The sequence below is a fragment of the Theropithecus gelada genome, chromosome 19 (genome assembly GCF_003255815.1).
Source record: "Theropithecus gelada isolate Dixy chromosome 19, Tgel_1.0, whole genome shotgun sequence".
NCBI lineage: Eukaryota > Metazoa > Chordata > Mammalia > Primates > Cercopithecidae > Theropithecus > Theropithecus gelada.
Genome location: NC_037687.1, coordinates 43861016 through 43881970, shown reverse-complemented (window position 1 = coordinate 43881970; position 20955 = coordinate 43861016). Strand labels below are relative to the sequence as shown.

The 20955-nt window shown below is 54.3% G+C and overlaps 3 protein-coding genes across 6 annotated transcripts; 1 reads left to right on the top strand and 2 right to left on the bottom strand.

The window, feature by feature from the left end:
- The first annotated feature begins 1267 nt into the window (after positions 1-1267).
- SDHAF1 (succinate dehydrogenase complex assembly factor 1) lies at positions 1268-2439 on the top strand. The gene has a single exon (XM_025368579.1). The coding sequence runs from the start codon at positions 1395-1397 to the stop codon at positions 1740-1742; it is 348 nt and encodes a 115-aa protein (XP_025224364.1). The 5' UTR covers positions 1268-1394; the 3' UTR covers positions 1743-2439.
- A 6759-nt stretch (positions 2440-9198) lies between these two features.
- On the bottom strand, positions 9199-15037 carry SYNE4 (spectrin repeat containing nuclear envelope family member 4). 2 transcript variants are annotated; one of them, XM_025368569.1, is made up of 8 exons: positions 14798-15037; positions 14424-14574; positions 13326-13469; positions 12960-13154; positions 12633-12881; positions 11209-11313; positions 9512-9570; positions 9199-9419 (listed from the first exon to the last, which is right to left on the bottom strand). In XM_025368569.1, the coding sequence occupies exons 1-8, from the start codon at positions 14923-14925 to the stop codon at positions 9236-9238; spliced, it is 1215 nt and encodes a 404-aa protein (XP_025224354.1). In that variant the 5' UTR covers positions 14926-15037; the 3' UTR covers positions 9199-9235. The 2 variants fall into 2 exon arrangements, with proteins under 2 accessions (XP_025224354.1, XP_025224355.1); XM_025368570.1 differs by lacking the exons at positions 12960-13154; positions 13326-13469.
- Positions 15038-15364: 327 nt separating this feature from the next.
- Positions 15365-20834, bottom strand: ALKBH6 (alkB homolog 6). 3 transcript variants are annotated; one of them, XM_025368577.1, is made up of 8 exons: positions 20766-20834; positions 20105-20179; positions 19935-20013; positions 19610-19678; positions 17675-17735; positions 17165-17316; positions 16814-16930; positions 15365-15797 (listed from the first exon to the last, which is right to left on the bottom strand). In XM_025368577.1, exons 3-8 carry the CDS (start codon positions 19986-19988, stop codon positions 15534-15536), a joined length of 717 nt encoding a protein of 238 aa, XP_025224362.1. In that variant the 5' UTR covers positions 19989-20013; positions 20105-20179; positions 20766-20834; the 3' UTR covers positions 15365-15533. The 3 variants fall into 3 exon arrangements, with proteins under 3 accessions (XP_025224362.1, XP_025224361.1, XP_025224363.1); XM_025368576.1 differs by lacking the exon at positions 20105-20179 and having other exon boundaries at positions 20766-20824; XM_025368578.1 differs by lacking the exon at positions 20105-20179 and having other exon boundaries at positions 16814-16892; positions 20766-20824.
- Positions 20835-20955: the final 121 nt, after the last annotated feature.

Below are 20955 nucleotides of genomic sequence, written 5' to 3'. Positions count from 1 at the left end.
TCCCTTGACTCCGAAACTCCAAGTCTAATCCCCGCCCCTGACCAGCTTCTCCTCTCTGAAGGGGAACGGACCCCCAGCTGGCTGCCGGCCCAAGTGTGTGAGCCGCAGTTGCACGCTGGGTGGAGGGGTCTGGGGTTGTCACCGAGCGGTCCCCCAAGCTCCGGTGCTGGTGGGGCCCGAGGATGCTGTGTCCTTGCAGGCCTCCCTGGCGCTACGAGGACGCCTCCAGGCGGCCCGCGGGGACAACAACGGCATTGCGGCCTACGACCTGAAGCTCCTGGGAGGACAACGGGCTGCCAGTCTAGTCCACTGTTCAGGGCGTCCCGGACTCCCGGCTTTAACAGTCCGTGAGGACCCAAACACCGCTGCCCAGTGCCCGACTCCCACCTGCAGAGGGCGCGACCAACCCAGCTCCTAGAGCCACACGCTGCCTCTGGGGGCTTGGGGCCCACACCCCCTCTGCTTGTCTTCCCCTAGCACGGAGAAGCCTGTCCAACCGGCCGAGAGCCATTTCCCTATGGGGCCTCGTCCCTCTGCGCGTGCCTAGGGCTGGGACCCCAGACACAGACCTGCCCCGGACGAGGGAACGCACGGAGCTTCCCGAGATGGTTTCAATCAGTAACTGACAGCAAGAGCACGCTTGTGCCCAGTGTCTCTCCCAGTGCTCCGTGCCGTTGGGACCCAAAGTCCGAACCCGTAGCAGGCCGCGGTGGCTCACGCCTGGAATCCCAACACTTTGGGAGGCTGAGAATCGTTTGAGCCCAGGAGTTCGAGGCCATCCTGGGCAACATAGCGAGACTCCATCTCTGCAAATAATAATAACAATAAAATAGGGGGCGCGGTTGCGCGCACCTGTGGTTCCAGCTACTCGGGAAGTTGAGGTGGGAGGTTCGCTTGGGCCCAGGAGTTCGAGGCTGCAGTGAGCCAAGATCGCGCCACTGCACTCCAGCCTGGGCCACAGAGCGAGACCCCGTCACAAAAAAACAAACAAAAACAAAAACAAACCCTAGCTTCCTCTTCTCCCAGAACGCAGGAGTTAGGTCAGGATCCTCTGTTCCATCCGACCCAAGACCTAGGAGTCCGAACACATAGCGACCTCCTCCTACGAGACGCAGGTGCCAGGATCCCCAGAACTGCTGTCCCTTCAAGAACACGTGTTCCCTACAGGGGAGGCCGCGACCAGAGACTCCGCCCACTTCTCCCAGCCCGCTGTGGTGCAACAGCAACGACAGCCAATCAGACGCGGCAGCGCCGGATGGCGGGAGGCGGGAGTTGGGGGCCAAGGGAAGCGCAAGGCGGAAGTGGCTGCGGCTTTGCCCTTTGGCCTTTGCTCGCTGTGTGGCGGCTCGGCGGTTAGCAGGGAGTTCGCTGAGCGTCTCTGCCTAGCCGCGGTCATGAGCCGGCACAGCCGGCTGCAGAGGCAGGTTCTGAGCCTGTACCGCGATCTGCTGCGTGCTGGACGCGGGAAACCGGGCGCCGAGGCGCGAGTTCGGGCCGAGTTCCGGCAGCACGCGGGCCTGCCGCGCTCCGACGTGCTGCGCATCGAGTACCTGTACCGCCGCGGGCGGCGCCAGCTGCAGCTGCTACGCTCGGGCCACGCCACCGCCATGGGCGCCTTCGTACGCCCGCGGGCCCCGACCGAGGAGCCTGGCGGCGTGGGTTCCCAGCCTGACGACGGCGACGGTCCAAGGAACCCCCACGACAGCACGGGGGCACCGGAGACCTGGCCCGACGGACGGTGACTGGCGAAGAGCCGAACTCGCTCAATGGCGTGGTGGAGCCAGGAGACTCGCCTGACTGCGTGGGGGGCCTGGGGAACTCGCCTAAGGTGAGAGATCTCGAGAGACTAGCTCGACGAATTAGGGATGTCAGAGACTGCCCCTTGGCGATGCAGGGGGCCTAGAGAGCCTCATGATGGACGGCAAGAGAGGCCCACCTTTTCCGATGCTTGGAGACAGGTCGGCGCTCCTCCCCCATGAGGGCTTGGGGCGGCCTGGGACGCCGGCGGGCTGGACAGTGTCAAGCACAGTGTCAAGCCGAGAGCTACTTGCCCGAAGGTACGGGGAGCCAGGACGCCCCCTGCTGGACAGGGAGAGCCTGAGACACCCTTCTCTTGACCCCTGAGAACACACCCACCTCTGGCTCCTCAAGGAGTCTCCCCTCTCCTGTATTTAACTCTGAGAAGTGCAGACTTTTTGCTGAGAAAGTATTGGGAAGGTTCCCTGATCAAGCGGTGAGAAGCCCGGAATCCCCTTTGGGAAAACTTTCCCCCATTAATTGTGACAAGCCAGGACCACGAGGAAGGGGCTAGCGGTCTGTCACCCTGGTTGATCAACTAAAGGGCCCTACTTGATGGTTTTGAGGGGCAACGTTGACTCATTTGCCCCTTCCCTCTCAGAATGTTGGACAAAGGGAATAAAATTGGGGATATGTCTACTTTCCTGTTGGTGGTCTTAAAGCTTTTATATATTTGAGGATTTTTGAAACACCCCCCCCCCCCCCCCCCCCACCGCACACACACACAGACACCTGGAAGGGACCATCTGGGAGGTGATAGGTGTGGGAATCTGACTCCCTCCGGAGTCCTCTAGACTGGCACATTGATTGAAGCAGCATAGTTCTCTCCCCTGGGCAGATTTGTGGAGGGGGTTCATCCTGGCTTAACCCCCAAAGATACCCCAGTTGGCTCCCTAATGGAGGGCAAGTTATTTAACATCTTTGTGTGGGACAGGAAATGGTGGAGCTGAGAACTGGCTCAAAGCCTCTGAGGCAGTAGTGGGGGTCTCAGACCTGGAAATTTCTCAAACGCAGCTGAAGGGTCCAGCCTCAGCTACAATGAACGACAAGGCCTGGGGCAGGGGAGGGGAGATGAACCCCATAGATCACAGGTATACTCCCTCCTGTGTCCCCATATGGGCCTGCCCTAGACATTCTGTGGAGGGATGCAGTTTGCATCACTGAGCTGTATTTGCACCCATGTCAGTTAAGTAAGTGGAAATGAGTTCTTGTGGATGTAGCTGTGGGGAGGAGGACCACAGGTAAGGAGCATAGACCTCAGACCAAAGGGAGGATGGATGGAAGAGAAACAGTCACTGCCCTAATCCTAGTTGGGGAGCCACATGCCCAAATGGTTATAAAGTAGAATTGGAATTTGAAGAATTAATTGCCAGGATAGGCTTCTAGGCACAAAGACCAAGGCTGGGTGCGGTGGCTCACACCTGTAATCCCAGCACTTTTGGAGGCCAAGGTGGGCAGATCGCAAGGTCAGGAGTTCATGACCAGCCTGGCCAATATGGTGAAACCCCGTCTCTACTAAAAATACAAAAATTAGCCAGGCGTGGTAGTGGGCACCAGTAATCCCAGCTACTCAGGAGGCTAAGGCAGGAGAATCGCTTGAACCCTGGAGGTACAGGTTGCAATGAGCCAAGATCACACCATTGTACTCCAGCCTGGGCAACAGAGTGAGACTACGTCTCGAAAAAAAAAAAGAAAAAAAAAAAAGACCAGTGTGGGGAAAGGCCTGGCAGGGCAAAAGGAAGAAATGCAGGGTCTCAGCTGGGGCCTGGCGTGCCCCAGGCACAAGGCTGTGGGTTTACTTGCTCGTGACTTCTACTTCAGCTTTGTCTCAGGTTTGTCCTCACCATGGGACCTCAGCCACCTCTCTCTCAGCCTCAATTTCTTCCATCAGGGTGATCATGTTAATTGTTTCCTGGCTCCATCTCAAAGTAAAAGCCAAAGACCAATGGGGTCCTACCCATCCAGCCCCCCTAATTACATCTCCAGCTGCATCTCCTGCCACCCCCTCACTCCTGGCTCCATGATCTTGAACCCTGACAAGCCCCAGGATTGGAGCTCCTGGCAGGGCTGCAGGCAGGGATCAAGTTTCCAGTGGGGCCGGGCATCCTGGGTCAGAAGGGAAGACACGTTAACCTGGGTGTTACAGATGAGTGAGATTTGCCCGGTGGAGAGGATGGAGGAATGCCTGATTTGAGGGAGGAGCTGTACAGGTGAGCAATGGCTAAGAGCACGGACCCGGGAATGGGAAGGCAGGGTTTGAATCCCAGCTCCCATACTTACTGATTATGTGATCACAGGTGAGTGATCTAACTTTTTTTTTTTTAGACAGGGTCTCTGTCACCCAGGGTGGAGTACAATGGCACAGCTCACTGCAGCCTAAGCTTCCCAGGCTCAAGTGATCCTCCCACGTCAGCCTTCTGAGTAGCTGAGACTACAGCCGTGCACCACCACACCCAGCTAATATTTTTATTCTTTATTTTATTTTATCGTATTTATTTTTGAGACAGAGTTTCACTCTTGTTGCCCAGGCTGAAGTGCAATGGTGCAATCTCTGCTCACTGCAACCTCTGCCTCGCAGGTTCAAGCAATTCTCCTGCCTCCGCCTCCTGAGTAGCTGGGATTACAGGCATGCACCACCACGCCAGTCTGGGCAACGAGAGTGAGACTCTATCTCAAAGAAAACCCCCAAAAAACCCTGTTGTGACAACAGATGATGAGGCCTGATGAGAGTGAGACTCTATCTCAAAAAAAAACCCCAAAAAACCCTGTTGTGACAGCAGATGATGAGGCCTGACCCCCACCCATGGCCCTCCTGCCCTCTTGGGTTCACTTGCAGCTGCAGAAGCAAGTTCTCAGGAGGTTGCAGCCTCCTTCCCTGAGCCCCTGCATCTCTGTTGCTCTGCCTGAGGGCTTCCTGAGAGTCCTGGGAGGTGGGTTAATGTCCTCAGAGGCAACCCTCAGCCTGTAGGGGGCAGCAGTCACTGGATGAGCACCTGTCCTCTGGTGGAACATGTGTTCTGCAGGGTTCCTCAGAGGTACCCTGTGGGATGGACCCCCAGTTGCCCACAGTGGTGTGAGCACCGTTTTTGGCTTTCCGCCTGCCCTGTCTCTTCCCCACTCGCGCTTCCTGGGATCACATCCCAGATAAACCATCACCCTAGTCCTTGGCTCCGAGGATGCTTATGTGTCAAGCATGGACCAGTGCCCAGTTCTCTGCTGACCCTCTGTGTGCGTCTGCTGCTCTGCTTTTTTGTTTGCTTTTTTGAGATAAAGCCTCACTCTGTTGCCCAGGTTGGAGTGCAGTGGCGCAATCTTGGCTCATTGCAACTTCCGCCTCCCAGGTTCAAGCACTCCTCCTGCCTCAGCGCCTGCCCCCCACCCACCCCTGGTGAGTAGCTGGGATTATAGGCACCCGCCACCATTCCCAGCTATTTTTTAATTTTTTAAATTTTTTTTGTATTTTTAGTAGACATGGGGTTTCAACCACGTTGGCCAGGCTAGTCTCAAACTCTTGAAGTGATCCGCCTGCCCCGGCCTTCCAGATTGCTGGGATTATAGGCGTGAAGCAGCCCTGGGCTGCTGTTCTGTTTTTTACTCTGCTAAGGCACAGGGTCAATGTTTCTCAATCCCTTGACCCATCTGTTAAACAAGAAATCCCCTGATCTAAGAAAATCACTATAAAAGACATACAGGGATTAGAGTCATTTAGACTACAGATTGAGTTAAAAATAGAACTGAGTTGTTAAATTTTCTGATTTTGATAACTACTGTAATTGTGTGAGAGAATGGCCTTGTTCTTAAGACATACACGCTGAAGAATGTAGGAGTAAAAAGGCCTCGTGTCTGCAACTTACTCTCAAATGGTTCCAAAACATATGCACTGATATAAATATATTAGCAAGGGTATGGATGGTAAATCACATGAAGCAAAGTGTTAACCACTGGTGAATCTGGGTAAGGGCATATGGCAGTTTGTTCTAGTTTTAAAAGGTTTCCCAGGCCGGGCGCGGTGGCTCAAGCCTGTAATCCCAGCACTTTGGGAGGCCGAGACGGGCGGATCACGAGGTCGGGAGATCGAGACCATCCTGGCTAACACGGTGAAACCCCGTCTCTACTAAAAAAATACAAAAAACTAGCCGGGCGAAGTGGCGGGCGCCTGTAGTCCCAGCTACTCGGGAGGCTGAGGCAGGAGAATGGCGTGAACCCGGGAGGCGGAGCTTGCAGTGAGCTGAGATCTGGCCACTGCACTCTAGCCTGGGCGACAGAGCGAGACTCCGTCTCAAAAAAAAATAAAATAAAATAAAATAAAAGGTTTCCTAGCACTTGGGGAGGCTGAGGTGGGCCGATCACTTAAGCCTGGGAGTTCGAGACCAGCCTGGGCAACAGGGCTTGAGCTGCTATGCTCAGCCTAAATTTTAAAATTGAAGTAATTTAAATGTAAATGTAATGTGAAAGTATTTTGAATGTAAAATATTTTTTATTACACGACTTCATTGTTTTAGTAGGACTGTATTGCATTTTATCTGTTAAAAATTTGGCGTCTGAATTAAGATGTGCTGTAAGTGTGAAATACACACTAGATTTCAAAGACTTAGTAAGAAAAACAGATTGTAAAAGATCTCATTATTTTTGTATTGACTACATATTGAAGTGATAATATTTTAGACAGGTTAAATAGAATATAAATTATTAAAATTAATCCATTTTTACTGTTTTAATGTGACTGCTAGAAAATTTGTAACTACATTTGTGGCTCACATTCTATTCTTTTTCTTTTTTTTTTTTTTTTTGAGACAGAGTCTCATTCTGTCACCCAGGCTGGAGTGTAGTGGCGTGGTCTTGGCTCACTACAACTTCCACCTCCTGGGTTCAAGTGATTCTCCTGCCTCAGCCTCCCGAGTAGGTGGGATTACAGGCACCTGCCACCATGCCCGGCTAATTTTTGTATCTTTAATAGAGACGGGGTTTCTTCATGTTGACCAGGCTGGTCTTGAACTCCTGACCTCAAGTGATCCACCTGCCTTGGCCTCCCAAAGTGTTGGGATTACAGGCATGAGCCACAATGCCCGGCCTCACATTCAATTTCTATTGGACAGCACTATTCTGAGTCCCCATGGCCTGTTTCCTCACTACAATCTGCTCTCATGGCGAAATTTTAACATAGTGGCTCCATTCTACTGACTCCCTGATGCCTTCTTCAACCACATTGTTTCAGTTGTGCCCCCCTCCTCTTGCTCACTTTATTTTTCTCCTCATCACTTACCACCCTGTGACCACTACATATTTCACTTATTTCTTTTAGTTATTGTCAATTTCCCCAAGTAGAATGTCAGCTAGCTCCAGAGGCACCAGAGGCACCGTCTTGTTCACTGTCTTGTCTCTGCTCCTTGACCAGGACCTGACTCATAGCAGACAGTTAATATTTGTTAAATGAACGAATGACACAGATGTGCTCCATTACCGGGCCTATTGGGGCAATATTGCCAAGACTGCTCCCCCTATTTGCTGGTGATCTCAGGGGGACCATGCCTCCTCTGGTTGATGCCAGAGTCTCAACCTGGCCTTTGAAACAGGACAAATCTGGTTTGCATGGTGACTTTTCCCTGAACCTGGAGTCTCTCCCAGAATCTGCAGCTTCCCCCACCCCATCAGTGTCTGTTCCCCTCTTCTAGTAGCAACAACTTGATACTCTTTGGAGACCCACCCTTCTGCCATTTTCAGTCCACATGGTTTAGGTGGGGCTGACTGCAGCCCCCAGCAAAGGTGGAGCATGTGACAGAAGCCAGAGGAGCCAGCCTTGGGACTTTGGTTGGAACTACAGAAGAACAATGACTCTACTGTTGGCTGCTAAATTGATGGGGTGTGTGTGTTACAGTGGTGGGAGGCTTAGCATGACTGACTCCATTTTGCCTCTGACGCCCTGCGGTAACATCCTTTAGGTTAAAAGCTTCTGCTTAGCTTTGTGTGTAGCTAATTTATAAACTAAATTATAGGAAGAATTTAGTTTATAGCTCAACTTTAAAAAAATAACAGTCCCTTTCCCAAAACTCACCAGGCCACCAGGAGATCAGGAAACTGTACACACAAGTAACAATGTTATACTAGAGATTTACAAGAATATTGTGACCTGACGTACGTAGTCAAAGAAGTTTTCTTCTGGACTCTTGCTGGCATCCAGATGTCTACAGTCATTGGTCACCTAACCTCAACACCCTTCTCTAGCATAAAAAGAAACCTAAAACTTATACTAACTTGAGATGGTTCTTTAGGACACTAGTCTGCCATCTTCTTGGTTTGCTGTCTCTCCAAATGAAGTTGCTTGCTTTTTTTTTTTTTTTTTTTTTATTTTGAGACGGAGTCTTGCTCTGTCACCCAGGCTGGAGTGCAGTGACACGATTTCGGCTCACTGCAAGCTCCGCCTCCCAGGTTCAAAGGATTTGTAAAAATACAAACATTAGCCAGGTGTGGTGGCACATGCCTGTAGTACCAGCTACTTGGGAGGGTGAGGCCAGAGAATCTCTTGAACCCAGGAGGCAGAGGTTGCAATGAGCCGATATCATACCTTTGCACCCAAGTCTGGGTGACAGAGCGAGACCCTGTCTCAAAAAAAAAAAAAAAAACTAGCCTGATGTGGTGGCACATGCCTATAATCTCAGCTACTCTGGAGTCTAAGGCAGGAGAATCGCTTGAATCCTGGCGGCGGAGTTTGCAGTGAACTGAAATTGTACCATTGCACTCTAGCCTAGGCAAGAGTGAAACTCTTTTTTTTTTTTTTTTTTTTTTTTGAGACGGAGTCTCGCTCTGTTGCCCGGGCTGGAGTGCAGTGGCCGGATCTCAGCTCACTGCAAGCTCCGCCTCCCGAGTTCACGCCATTCTCCTGCCTCAGCCTCCCGAGTAGCTGGGACTACAGGCGCCCGCCACTTCGCCCGGCTAGTTTTTTGTATTTTTTAGTAGAGACGGGGTTTCACCATGTTAGCCAGGATGGTCTCGATCTCCTGACCTCGTGATCCGCCCGTCTCAGCCTCCCAAAGTGCTGGGATTACAGGCTTGAGCCACCGCGCCGGGCAAGAGTGAAACTCTTATCTCAAAAAAAAAAAAAAAAAAAAAAAGCCACAACTTCTTTGTCCCTAGGGTGCAACCAGCAATGGGATGACACCCCAGGTGCCCAGAGCAGCAACTGGTAACTCACCCAGTATTGGCTTTCTCCCTTCCTGAGCTCACGTCCGGAGTCCCCTGCCACGCCTGAATAAAGAACTGGTGCTTGACTGTGTCAGAGTCTGGAGCAGCCCCACCCAAGATGGGCTGATGCGGTTCTGTGTGTTCTGTCCTCAAGGCAAAAGAGTCCATCCAGACATATCCAGACCACATCCTAGATTCCGGGTACGCAGGCACCTAGTATCCTCACACATCCTTTGACAGTGACCATTTATTACACACATCAGACTGGGGGAAGACCATTGACATAGCTGAGCACCAGGTAGGGTGTCCTGGGTATTCGGGCGTTAGAGCAGCAGGGGCCTCCTGACACGGGCAGGAGAAACATGGCACCCACCAGGAGGAGGAAGAGGAGGAAGAGGATAAGCAGGAAGGTCAGGGGCCGCCTGGATGCAGGATCGGGGGCCCTGTGAAGGGAAATGCAGTGTTAAACATACAGGTGGGCTGCTGCTAGGACCTCTGTCCCCCACACCCTAGTCCCATCTCTCAGGCACCTCACCCGGGATTCCCCTCCAGCCTCACGTCGTGGAGATGGGGAGATGCTTGCCTCTTCTTGTCCTAAGGAGGGAGAGCAGCCAGCAGCAGAGTGGATAGAAATGACACTTTATTTATTTATTTTGAGACGGAGTCTCTTGTCACCCATGCTGGAGTTCAATGGCTCAATCTCAGCTCACTGCAACCTCCGCCTCCCGGGTTCAAGCGATTCTCCTGCCTCAGCCTCCCCAGTAGCTGGGACTACAGGTGGCACCACTCCCGGCTCATTTTTGTATTTTTAGTAGAGATGGGGTTTCACCATGTTGGCCAGGCTGGTCTCAAACTCCTGACCTCAAGTGATCCGCCTGCCTCGGCCTCCCAAAGTGCTAGGATTACAGGCATGAACCACCACGCCTGGCTGACACATTATTTTTTGAGACAGGGTCTCGCCCAGTCACCCGGGCTGGAGTGCGGTTATACAATCACGACTCATGGCAGCCCCAGCCTCCTGGGCTCAGGTGATCCTCTTACCTCAGCCTCCCTAATAGCTGGGACCACAGGCACATGCCACTACAACCATTTACTTTTGTTTAATGATTTGTAGAGATGAGGGGAGGGGGCGGTTCTCACTATGTGGCCTCAAGCAGTCCTCCTGCCTTGACCTCCCAAAGTGTTGGGATCACAGGTGTGAGCCACAGTGTCCAGCCAGAAGTGACACTTCGTGTCGCCTTTACCCTACTACTGTAGACCTACAGGGCTGGTCTTATTTCTCCTCCTTTCCTGGCACCTCCTCATCCCCAGGACCCCACATGGACTTGGAATATCTCCAAGTGTAGTGGATGTCTGGTTGTGTCTGTCCTTCATCCAGTACAATCCCTCTTTTTCTGGTAACAGTGCCTCAATTGGAGGTGGGAGGCTGTCACGCCTTCCACTCCCAGACCTTCAGGTTCAGGTGAAGCTGACACCCACCTGCCCAACTTCCATGATGGGTGTGACCCAGACCTGGCCAATCCGAGCACTCTGGTTTATTCAAGGTGCAGCCCATGACCTCAGCTGGTGAGTGGGAGTCAGCCCTGGGACTTTGGCAGCTGTCAGTAGGGTCAGAGGCATGCTCCCTCCCCTGGGGTGGGTAAACCAGTGGGAGTGACTATGTAGCCACTGGCGCACCCATTTTGCTGAGAAGGAAGCCACCTTGGGGACTTAGAGCCCGAGAAAGGGAGGGATTGAGCCTTGGTGTTATTTCTTTTTTAATTTTTATTTATTTATGTATTTATTGAGATAAGGTCTCACTATGTTGCCCAGACTGGAGTGCAGTGGTGTGATCTCAGCTCACCACAACCTCTGCCTCCTGGGCTCAAGTGATTCTCCTGCCTTAGCCTCCCGAGTAGCTGGGATTACAGGCATGTGCCATCACGCTCGGCTAATTTTTATAGTTTTAGTAAACACGGGGTTTCACCACGTTGGCCAGGCTGGTCTCGAACTCCAGACCTCAGGTGATCCACCTGCCTCGGCCTCCCAAAGTGCTGGAATTACAAGTGTGAGCCACTGTGCCCAGCCTGGCCCTGGTGTTATTTCAGGCTCTGAATTCAACAGTGCCTGGACCTTTCCGTTACATTTTTTTTTTTTAATAGCGTTCCCTTTTTTGTGCCTTTTCATTTCTTGGGTTTCTGTCACTCGCCATCAAGATTCCTGAGTGCTACACCTGTTTGAGAACGGGCTCACCTGAGGCTTCCGGAGCAGGGAGCGTCTTTGGTGACCTGCTAAGTGTTTCTGGTAGCTGAGGCCAGACTCCAGCATGTCCTGTCGGGAGTGAGAGGTGTGTGGTTCCTGGAGAACCAGCAACAAACAGAAACGTGGTTGGGGGAGGGCCAGGATAGGAGGTGTCATAGAGATGAGATTCTGGGGGAACAGAGAGATCTCACGGGACAGACAGACATGGGCAGAGCCAAAGAAACCAAGAGAGGAGAGACATTATTTATTCATTCATTCAATAAATATGTAATGAGTTTCTATTACAAGCCAGGAACTGTTCTAGGAGCTGAGGACACAGTGGGGATGGAAATAGGCAAATTCCTGGCCTCCGTGGAGCTTATATTTGACAGGAGAGAGACAGACCATAAATTAATAAGTAGGCCAGGCGTGGTGGCTCAAGCCTGTAATCCCAGCACTTTGGGAGGCCGAGACGGGTGGACCATGAGGTCAGGAGATCGAGACCATCCTGGCTAACACGGTGAAACCCCGTCTCTACTAAAAAATACAAAAAACTAGCCGGCCGAGGTGGCGGGCGCCTGTAGTCCCAGCTACTCGGGAGGCTGAGGCAGGAGAATGGTGTAAACCTGGGAGGCGGAGCTTGCAGTGAGCCGAGATCCGGCCACTGCACTCCAGCCTGGGCAAAAGAGTGAGACTCCGTCTCAAAAAAAAAAAAAAAAAAAAACACGTAATAAGTAACTGCGGCCTGGTGCGGTGGTTCATGCCTGTAATCTCAGCACTTTGGGAGGCCGAGGCGGGTGGATCACCTGAGGTCAGGAGTTCAAGACCAGCCTGGCCAACATGATGAAACCCCATCTCTACTAAAAATACAAAAATTAGCCAGGAATGGTGGTGCACACCTGTAATCCCAGCTACTAGGGAGGCCAAGGTAGGAGAATCGCTTGAACCTGGGAAGCAGAGGTTGCAGCAAGCCAAGATCACACCACTATACTCCAGCCTGGGCAACAGAGTGAGACTCTGTCTCAAAAAATAAATAAAAATTTTTAAAAATAAGTAAATATACAAAGTCAAGCTGTGGTGAGTGCTGTTAGGAAATAAAGTAAGAAACTAGGAGTGCTCATGTTTGGAGGTCAGGGCAGGCCTCCCTGAACAGGCAGCACCAGGAGAGACTGGAACAGTCAGGAGGTGAATGGGGCATGATCTGGGGGCCTCATCTGGGGGCCTCAGGAGTGAATTTGAGATTGGGCTTGAGGATGTAGAAAGAGACAGACAAGAGAGAGCGAAACAGTGAGATAGAAGGAGACACTGAGAGACAGAGATGGAGGGGGAGACAGAGTCACTGACACCTCCTTGGAAGGGCAGGACCCTGCTAGAAGGTGCACAGAGATGTCCCCAGGGTGCCTGGCAGGAGATCCCTCGAGGGGGTCTGCTCTCACCTCGAGGCCTTGTCCCCTGCCCTGGGGGCCCCTGTGGCCACACAGCTCACAGGGCACTCCTAGTGTCCAGGCTGTCTTTTGTCCCAAGGGCCCAAGACCCCCAATGTCCCCCGCCGGATCCCACTCCAACTCTGCGGAAGTGGGGAGGCTACTGGGTGCCCAGGGCCCCCAGACCCCACCACGTGCTGGCCAGTCCAAGTCTCCCTCGAATTCCAAGTCCTGGTCCAGCGTGTTGGCCTCCTCGAACACCTGGGTCAAAGGACAGAGGTCATGGAGGCTATGAGGTTGGGGCCTGGTTTGGGTGAGGGGTATCAGGATGGGCCCTACCAGGCTGTAGCTGACCAGCTGGGCCTGCAGCTGCCAGAGCCGCCGGAAGATGGAGTCTCGGTAAGCTCCCAGGGGCCGCAGGATCTGCTCCAGGGCTGCCCAGGCCCTGGGCTCACTCCGCTGTGCCAGCCCCTCACCAAACGCTAGCAGCGCCTCCACGCGCTCAGCTGCCCCTCGTAGGTCTGCCTGGAGGGCCTGAGGACACATGGTTGGACATCACCCCACACACACACCAGAGACCCAAAACCTAGAGTTACCCCCTCCCCACAGGCCTGGAACATGCACTCAACCCATTTCCCATCCCAGAAAGCTGGCACCCACTGCTGGGTCCCTGCACACCCCCACATCCTGGCCTCTCCTGCCTACCTGCAGCTGCACCATCCCACTCTGGGCCAATGCCCAGCGCCCTGGGCCTTGCTCCAGGTCCTGCAGCCGGCGGCCCAGCCCCAGCAGGCACAGGTGCAGGCTGTCCTGCTCAGCCTCTAGTACCTCCAGGCCAGAGATGGGGTGCTGGGGAACACAGGAGCCAGGTCAGGACCAGTGGGCCAATCAAGATATCACCCCTGCTCCCATCCCCACCCCGTTCTGTAAGCTTCTGGAAACTTCTCTGCGGCAGTCCATCTCCAGGTCTGTCTGCACCAGGGTCGCTCCCACTGGGGGGCCTTCCCAGTGGTGCCAGGCCTGAGGAGAGACATCTAGTTCAAGGTCTCCAGGTTTTATAGCTCCTGGAAACTTGGATGTTTGAGGCCGGGGGGCTCTGGACAGGGAGCGGGGCTGGGTACCCCCCCGGGGTACCCATTCTCGGAAGAATGGGGCTACATCAGGTGCAATGATGAAATGCTTCTCAGCCGGGTGCAGTGGTTCACACCTATAACCCCAGCATTTTGGGAGGCCGAGGCCGGAGGATCAGGAGTTCAAGACCAGCCTGGGCAACATGGTGAGACATCGTCTCTTATTTTTTATTTTTCTTTTTTTAATAAAAAAGAAATATGGCTGGGCACGATGGCTCACACCTGTAATCCCAGCACTTTGGGAGGCTGAGGCGGGTGGATCACCTGAGGTCGGGAGTTTGAGACTAGCCTGGCCGACAAGTTGAAACCCCATCTCTACTAAAAACATAAAAAATTAGCCAGGTGCGGTGGCATGCGCCTGTAATCCCAGCTACTTGGGTGGCTGAGGCAGGAGAATCAGTGGGACCTGGGAGGCGGAGGTTGCAGTGAGCAGAGATCTCACCACTGCATTCCAGCCTAGGCGACAGAGAGGCTCCATCTCAAAAAAGAAAAAAAAAAAGAAAATACGTCTCCCTGATTGGTCAGATATTGAAACACTTCCAGAGGGTCCCTCCCCCTACAGACACCCAACACCTTTCCAGAATCATCACCCAGTCCTCACTGTGGAGGCCAGACTCCGGAGGACAGAGAGGAGGTAGGGCTGGCATAAGGGGTCTGGGTCACCTCAGCTCACCTCACAGTGTTTGCCCCCAGCTGGGTCCTTGTAGGAAGAGGGTGTTGACCATCTTGGGGGCTGAGCAGCAGGCTCATTGCCCCCTGGCCCACCCTGGAAGTGCTCAGGAGGGTCCAAGGAGTCCTGCCTCAGGGTCTGGGCCTGCTCTGGGCTAGGAGGCAGGGGGCGGTGACTGGGTGAGTCTCGACACCTCACTTTTCAGCCTACCCTCACCCCAACCCCAACACCTCACTTTTCAGCCTACCCTCACCCCAACCCCGGCGGCCTCTCCTGTGTCCCCAGGTGATCACAGCCATGGCACCTCCTACCCTCATATGGCCCCTGCCACCACGCCTACCCTCTTGGAAACAAGCTTCCAAAGCCCAGGCCCCCACCTCGTGCTCTCCTCTCCGGATGCGGGGCAGACGGTGCATCCAACAATGTCCGGCTCCCTAGGTGCTCCCGGGGGGTGGTTGAAGGGCTCTGAGCCAAGTCTAGGGCCCAGAGGCAGGGACAGGGCCATGGCTGGGGGCCTGGGGACACAAAGTCAGGTGAGGGCAGCCAGTAAGACCTCTTCCCTAGACAAGGGTGTCCCAGAGCTCCTACGCTGTAGTCACAGGGGCCTGAGGCTGCAGGAGAGGCCCAGGACAGGTCTGGCTCCGCCCCTTCCAAGAGGAACCTGGACCCGGCCATTTGATGCCCAGCTCAGGTGACAGAAGAGCCACTTAACTCCTTCCTCCCTAGCAGGCCAGTAGCTAAATCTCCCAGCATCACTCCAGGCCATCCAAGAGGGTTCCAGATAGAACCCTTCCCCCACCTCCTCAAGAGCCATGGATTCTGCCCCACTGGGGACCCAGACATCTGACCTCTGGGGCCTACCCCATTCGTTTAAGACCCTAGATGCCGCGCCCCTCAGGAACCCAAACATCTGGCTCCCTAAAAAATAAAAATCTAAGACCAAGGAAAGATTTTTTGTTTATTTGGTATGGGGTCTTCTGTAGCTCACACAAAATTACTGGGAAAATAAATAAACCAGGGGAGCCCCCTCTGCCCACGGTTCCAAGGTCGCAGAGTCACAGCAGCCCCAAGAGGGCAGGAACCCGGGAATCCGAGGGGTCCCGGCCCTGGCGGTCACTTGCCCAAGAGAAGGCCGGCGCGCAGCACGCGGGGCACGCGGCGGATGGTCAGCGAGACCCGGGTGCCGCGCACCAGGCAGGCTCCGGGCCGCGCCGACGGGCAGGCGGCCGCATTGGGCGGCGGGGAGGCGGCGTCCAGCGCGTCTTCGCGGGCCGCCGCGATGCCGTGGAGGAGGCGCGTGTAGGCGGGGCCGCGGAGCACCAGCAGGCTGCGCGGTTCCAGCAGTAGCGAGGTGGTGGGCCGGGGCGGAGGCCGAGGCTGCAGGGTGGGTTGAGGGTCAGCGGGGCTCAAGAAGTCGGGGGGTGGGCGAGAGGTCGGCAGGCTCCGGGGGTCAGCGAGTCCCCAGCAAAGGCTGAAGAGCAAGTGCGCTCACAATGATGGAGGCTTTGGTGGTTCAGGAGTGAAAATTGCTGGGGCCTGGGCTGGGGCTGCCAGGAAGGGAGGGCGAGGGCTCTGCAGTCCCTCGGGAGGGGGCAGGATCTAGGCGGCAGATGGGGGCGTCAAAGGGTCAGCGGACCGTGGGAGCTGCAGCTGGGATCTCCAAGGGGTGGGGCTGGGGCTGGGACCCAGAAATCAGCAGTCCCCAGGAAATGCAGGCAGAGCTGGGCTGAGAGAGCATGGCTGAAGCCAGGACCAGGTGAGGACAGAGTGAGGCAGAGGTTAGAGGCAGTGGGGGTCCCCAAGGATATCAGGACATGAGAGGACAACTGCACAGCTGAGGGAGTATCAGAGCATCCAGGAGCATGCAGGGCTTGAGGGCAAGCCCCAAGAAGGAGTGGGTCAGGGTGTTCAGGGGCGTTTCTGTGAACACTGGGGTGCTAGAAATGCATCACTCAGAGAAATCATGTGTCAGGGGCCAAGGAGAATCTGGGGGTGTCCTGCACCCCAAATCACATTCTTAGAGTAGCAGGACATCTGGGGCACCCTAAGCAGGGGCAGATAGGGCATCTGGGAGGAGGTGAGGCCCCCCTGAGTTAATGGCGGTGGGGTATCTGAGGATATCAGTGTCTGCTAGGGAGTCAGGGGCATCCACTCAGCAGGTGGGGGCATCGGGGAGCCTGTGGAAATCATGGCACGTGGGGCACCCTGTAAGCAGATGGGCTGGGTGTCTGGGAGGAAGTGGGTATACCCCATGAGGGTACACCCCATGAGGGTACAAGGGAAGGTATCTGGGAGAGTGCCAGGAGTACCCCAAAGGCACGTGGGACCAGGTCATCTTGGAATTTAGTTCTTGAAGTGCCTACAAGCGGTTGGGGCAGTGTCTGGGGGCCCACCTCTTCTGTAGGGTCATCATCCTCCGGCCGCCGCGGCTCGTAGAAGTCCAGCACTGTGTGGGAGCCCAGGCTGATGGTGCTGACAGTCGGGTAGTACAGTGGTCCGTCCTCGTGGGGCTGGGGAGTGGGCACCAGGGCTGGCAGGGCAGGAGTCCACAACCCCCACCCTCTGGGTCAACGCGGGGCTCCCAAGCCCCACGAGGGCTTGTCCCTCCCAAGCCAGGGACAGGCAGGTGAATGCCTGCTTGGGAGATGTGGCTGCCTAATGAGTGAGGGTGGGTACAGGGTCCTCTGCCCCAGCATGGCTCAGAAGTCTGAGTGGGGGGACACGGGCCGAGGGTGTATGGTTACCATGATGCCCTCCCCAGGCAGATACTGGTTCACAAGGACATGGTTAGCTGGGAGGCCTCCAAAGAGGCTGAAGTCAGACACTTTGTCCACGTAGCGCTGGAGCCATGGGGGCAGCCGCTCAGGAACCATCCCCCGGGGATGGGGAAGCCCACCTGGGGAAGGCAATGGGGTCCTGAGGGCTCCCCCATAGCAACAGATCCCCCATTAGGGATTCCACAATGGCTGGAAGCACCCTGATCCCCTCAGGGACCCCTGACCCTTTGGAGATAGCCACTGGGTCCTTCAGAGGTTTACTCACTTCTCCACACCATGGGCCCCTTTCAGATACTCCCAACTCATCAGGAAATCGCTAATCCCTCAGGACCTCCACTGACCCCTTTAAAATCCTCCTGGCTCTTGGGGCTCCTTGAGCTGTCAGGGGCCCTCTGATGTCTTAAGTCTATTGGACCTGAGTCCCCTGCCCCAGCCTACATCCCAGAATCACTCATGCCCCAAGCCAGGGATACTTACCCCAGTTCTGTAACTTTCTCCCAGAGAGCTGGGTCCACTTTGGCTTTGGGGCATTAAAAACCTAGGAGGTGGGAAGGGGGTCACTCCTTTCTTAGGATCACCCCTCTATGATTCTCCCACCTAGGTCAACATAAGGGCCTTTACCTCTGGGGTGGAAATGGGTCATCTCAGTGTCTGTGGGACCATTTCCTGGGGCGGTGGGTTCCTAGGATTTTGTGATTTGCCTTCTTTCCTGGGAATGCCTTTGGCCTCAAAGCCCATCCATGTCTACCAGGATGTAGCAATCAGGGCTGCACAACCATGGTCTGAGAGTTGTGGGTCTCACAATCTACTCAGAGTGCTGGGGCTGGACAGGGCTTTTTCAGCCCAGCCAATAGTCTGCATTCTAATTTCCTGATTCCATGCCAAACCTGGTGGCTCACGCCTGTAATCCCAGCACTTTGGGAGGCCGAGACGGGCAGATCACTTGAGGTCAGGAGTTCGAGACTAGCCTGGCCAACATGGGGAAACCCCGTCTCTACTAAAAATACAAAATTTAGGCTAGGCGCGGTGGCTCAAGCCTGTAATCCCAGCACTTTGGGAGGCCAAGATGGGCGGATCACGAGGTCAGGAGATCGAGACCTTCCTGGCTAACACAGTGAAACCCTGTCTCTACTAAAAAGAATACAAAAAACTAGCCGGGTGAGGTGGCGGGCGCCTGTAGTCCCAGCTACTCGGGAGGCTGAGGCAGGAGAATGGCGTGAACCCGGGAGGCAGAGCTTGCAGTGAGCCCAGATCGCGCCACTGCACTCTAGCCTGGGCGACGGAGCGAGACTCCGTCTCAAAAAAAAAAAAAATACAAAATTTAGCTGGGCATGGTGGCACGCACCTGTAATCCCAGCTACTTGGGAGGCTGAGGCAGGAGAATTGCTTGAACCTGGGAGGCAGTGTGGTGACACACGCCTGCAATCCAAGCTACTCAGGAGACTGAGACACAAGAATTGGCTGAACCCAGGAGGTGGAGGCTACAGTGAACTGAGATTACACCACTGCAGTCCAGCCTGGGCGACAGAGCAAGATTGTCTCAAAAAACAAACAAACAAAAATTCCTGATTCCTGGGCTCTCTGAGGACAGTTTGAGTTCTGCAGCCTCCTTGTTCCTATTGCCTGGGGAAGGGAATATGCAAAGCTGGGCTATCTCAGCACAGCAAAGAAAGTACTTTGAAAATCTTCCACTGCCAAGATCCTAATGGTCTAGAATGGGCTATCTCAGTCCAACAAGTCTATGCTCTAGTTGATAATCTACTCATTCCCTTCATGGTTATGGAGCTGTACTGGGCTATTTCAGCCCAGGAATTCTATAATATGTAGATTTTTCAATGCCAAGAACGCAAAGGTCTGGAATGGGCTATCTCAGCAAAAGAAGTCTGTGTTCTGTAGCTAATTTTTTTCCTGGACTCAAGATCAGTGGGTTACTCCAACACAGGGAAGATCTGTGCTTTGTAACTTAGGCTCTGGGGCTGCAAAGGGCAGGGACTCTGAGCTTTGTAAATTCTTCTTTCCCCAGACCTTGAGAACAGAATGCAGACTGGGCCATCTCAGCCTAGATGGTCTGTGTTTGGTAACCTTACTCCTAAGGCTCTGGGTCTATGCTGAGCTATTTTAGCACAGGAAAGAGTTTACTGGGCTATCTCCGCACAGAAATCTGAACAGTAAATTCTTTACTCCCCAATCTCAATGATCTGAACTGGGCTATCTCAGCCTATGTTTATAACCCCCTATTCTCTAAGCTAGCAGGATTGGGCTATCTCAGTAGAGGCAGTATGAGCTCTGTAACTTCCTTGTTCCTTTTGTCAGGGTCTTCACTGCAGCCTTGTGGGCTCTCATACAGAGGATGGGCATTGGGGAGGAATATGGGAAGAGTGGGAAAACAGACCAGAAGGGCACTGAGGTCACCTGTCGAAGCAAATACTCCTCCTCTTCTTTGGAGATGAAGTCTGGGACATAGTAGATTACAGGTGGTGCCTAGGATAGACATGACCTCCTTGAAGATGTGGCCCTTCAACCCACACAGAGGACATATCATCACAGAGCAACCCCTATGCCTGGAGACAGGCTCAGGATGTCCTCAGACAGGTCAGGGTCTGAGGTCAAGGGACCAGTGCCATTCCAGAATGGACTCTGACAGTAAGAATGAATTTGGAGGAAGGGGGCAATCCCAACCCAAGAACTCAGGAGTCAGCCTGCCTCCTTCACCCTCTGCACCCCGAGTTCTGACAACCTGCTCCACTCTGAATGGTTCCAGGGCTGGGACTCTGGCATCCTGCTCCTCCATCACCACCAACTCCTTGCACCTAATCCTGTAGGGAGGGGAGGACACGCTGAAGTCACTAGGCCTCCCACTCTAACACCACAACGCAGCCTTCCACGCCATCACAGGCCAGGCCTCACCTCAGCCCTCTTCTGAAACTCACTTGGTCTCTAAAAGCTGAGTCTTCAGCATCTTACAAGCCACACAGAGAGCCCCTAGGCTCCATGCCCGGAAACAATGAACCCCAAGAATAATCCCACATTACTCTGTTTACTAAGGGCCCATCAAACTACACATATGCCCTCTCAATCCTCCCACAGAGAACATCGTCTGGCCCCACACACAGGGAGCCTTTCTCAAAAGCTCTACATATAGCCCCCAGGGTTGCACCCCAGAACCCCTTTAAACACCTTAAGACCTCGCTTCAGACCTGCAACTGTGAGCCCCGCTATCAACACTCAGCGACCCCCGCCCCCCACCGAATCCCATTCTGTGCACCCCTGTAACCCCAATCTGAGCCTCCTCAGACATGTCCACCCTCAGCCTCCTCGGATCCTCCCATTTGGACGCCCCTCGGATTTCCCTTCCTAAGTGCCCCTTCACTCCAGCACCCTGGGATCTTTAGCTCTGAGGCTGACTCCCAAACCTTCTTCCCTCCCTGAATCCTTCAGACCCCCGACTCCGAGCCTTTTAGGACTCCAAGCTCTGAGCCTCCTCGGACTCCTACTCTGGGCTCCTCCGGATCCCCACTTTCAGCCCTCTTGACACCCATCTCCACCCCCAGCACTCCCCAAAACTGACCGTCCACCAGCGTCCCCTCCAATTTCCAAATTCAACATCCCCATCCCCCTCCCAGCCATTTCCGCCCCACACTACAGACGCTGAGCTCGCAGGCCAATGGGAGCTCCCAGAGGCCTCAAGGGCCCGCCTTCCACCCAATCGGCGCTCTTACTCAGTATTCGCCCTCCCACTTCATCCTCTCCCAGGGATA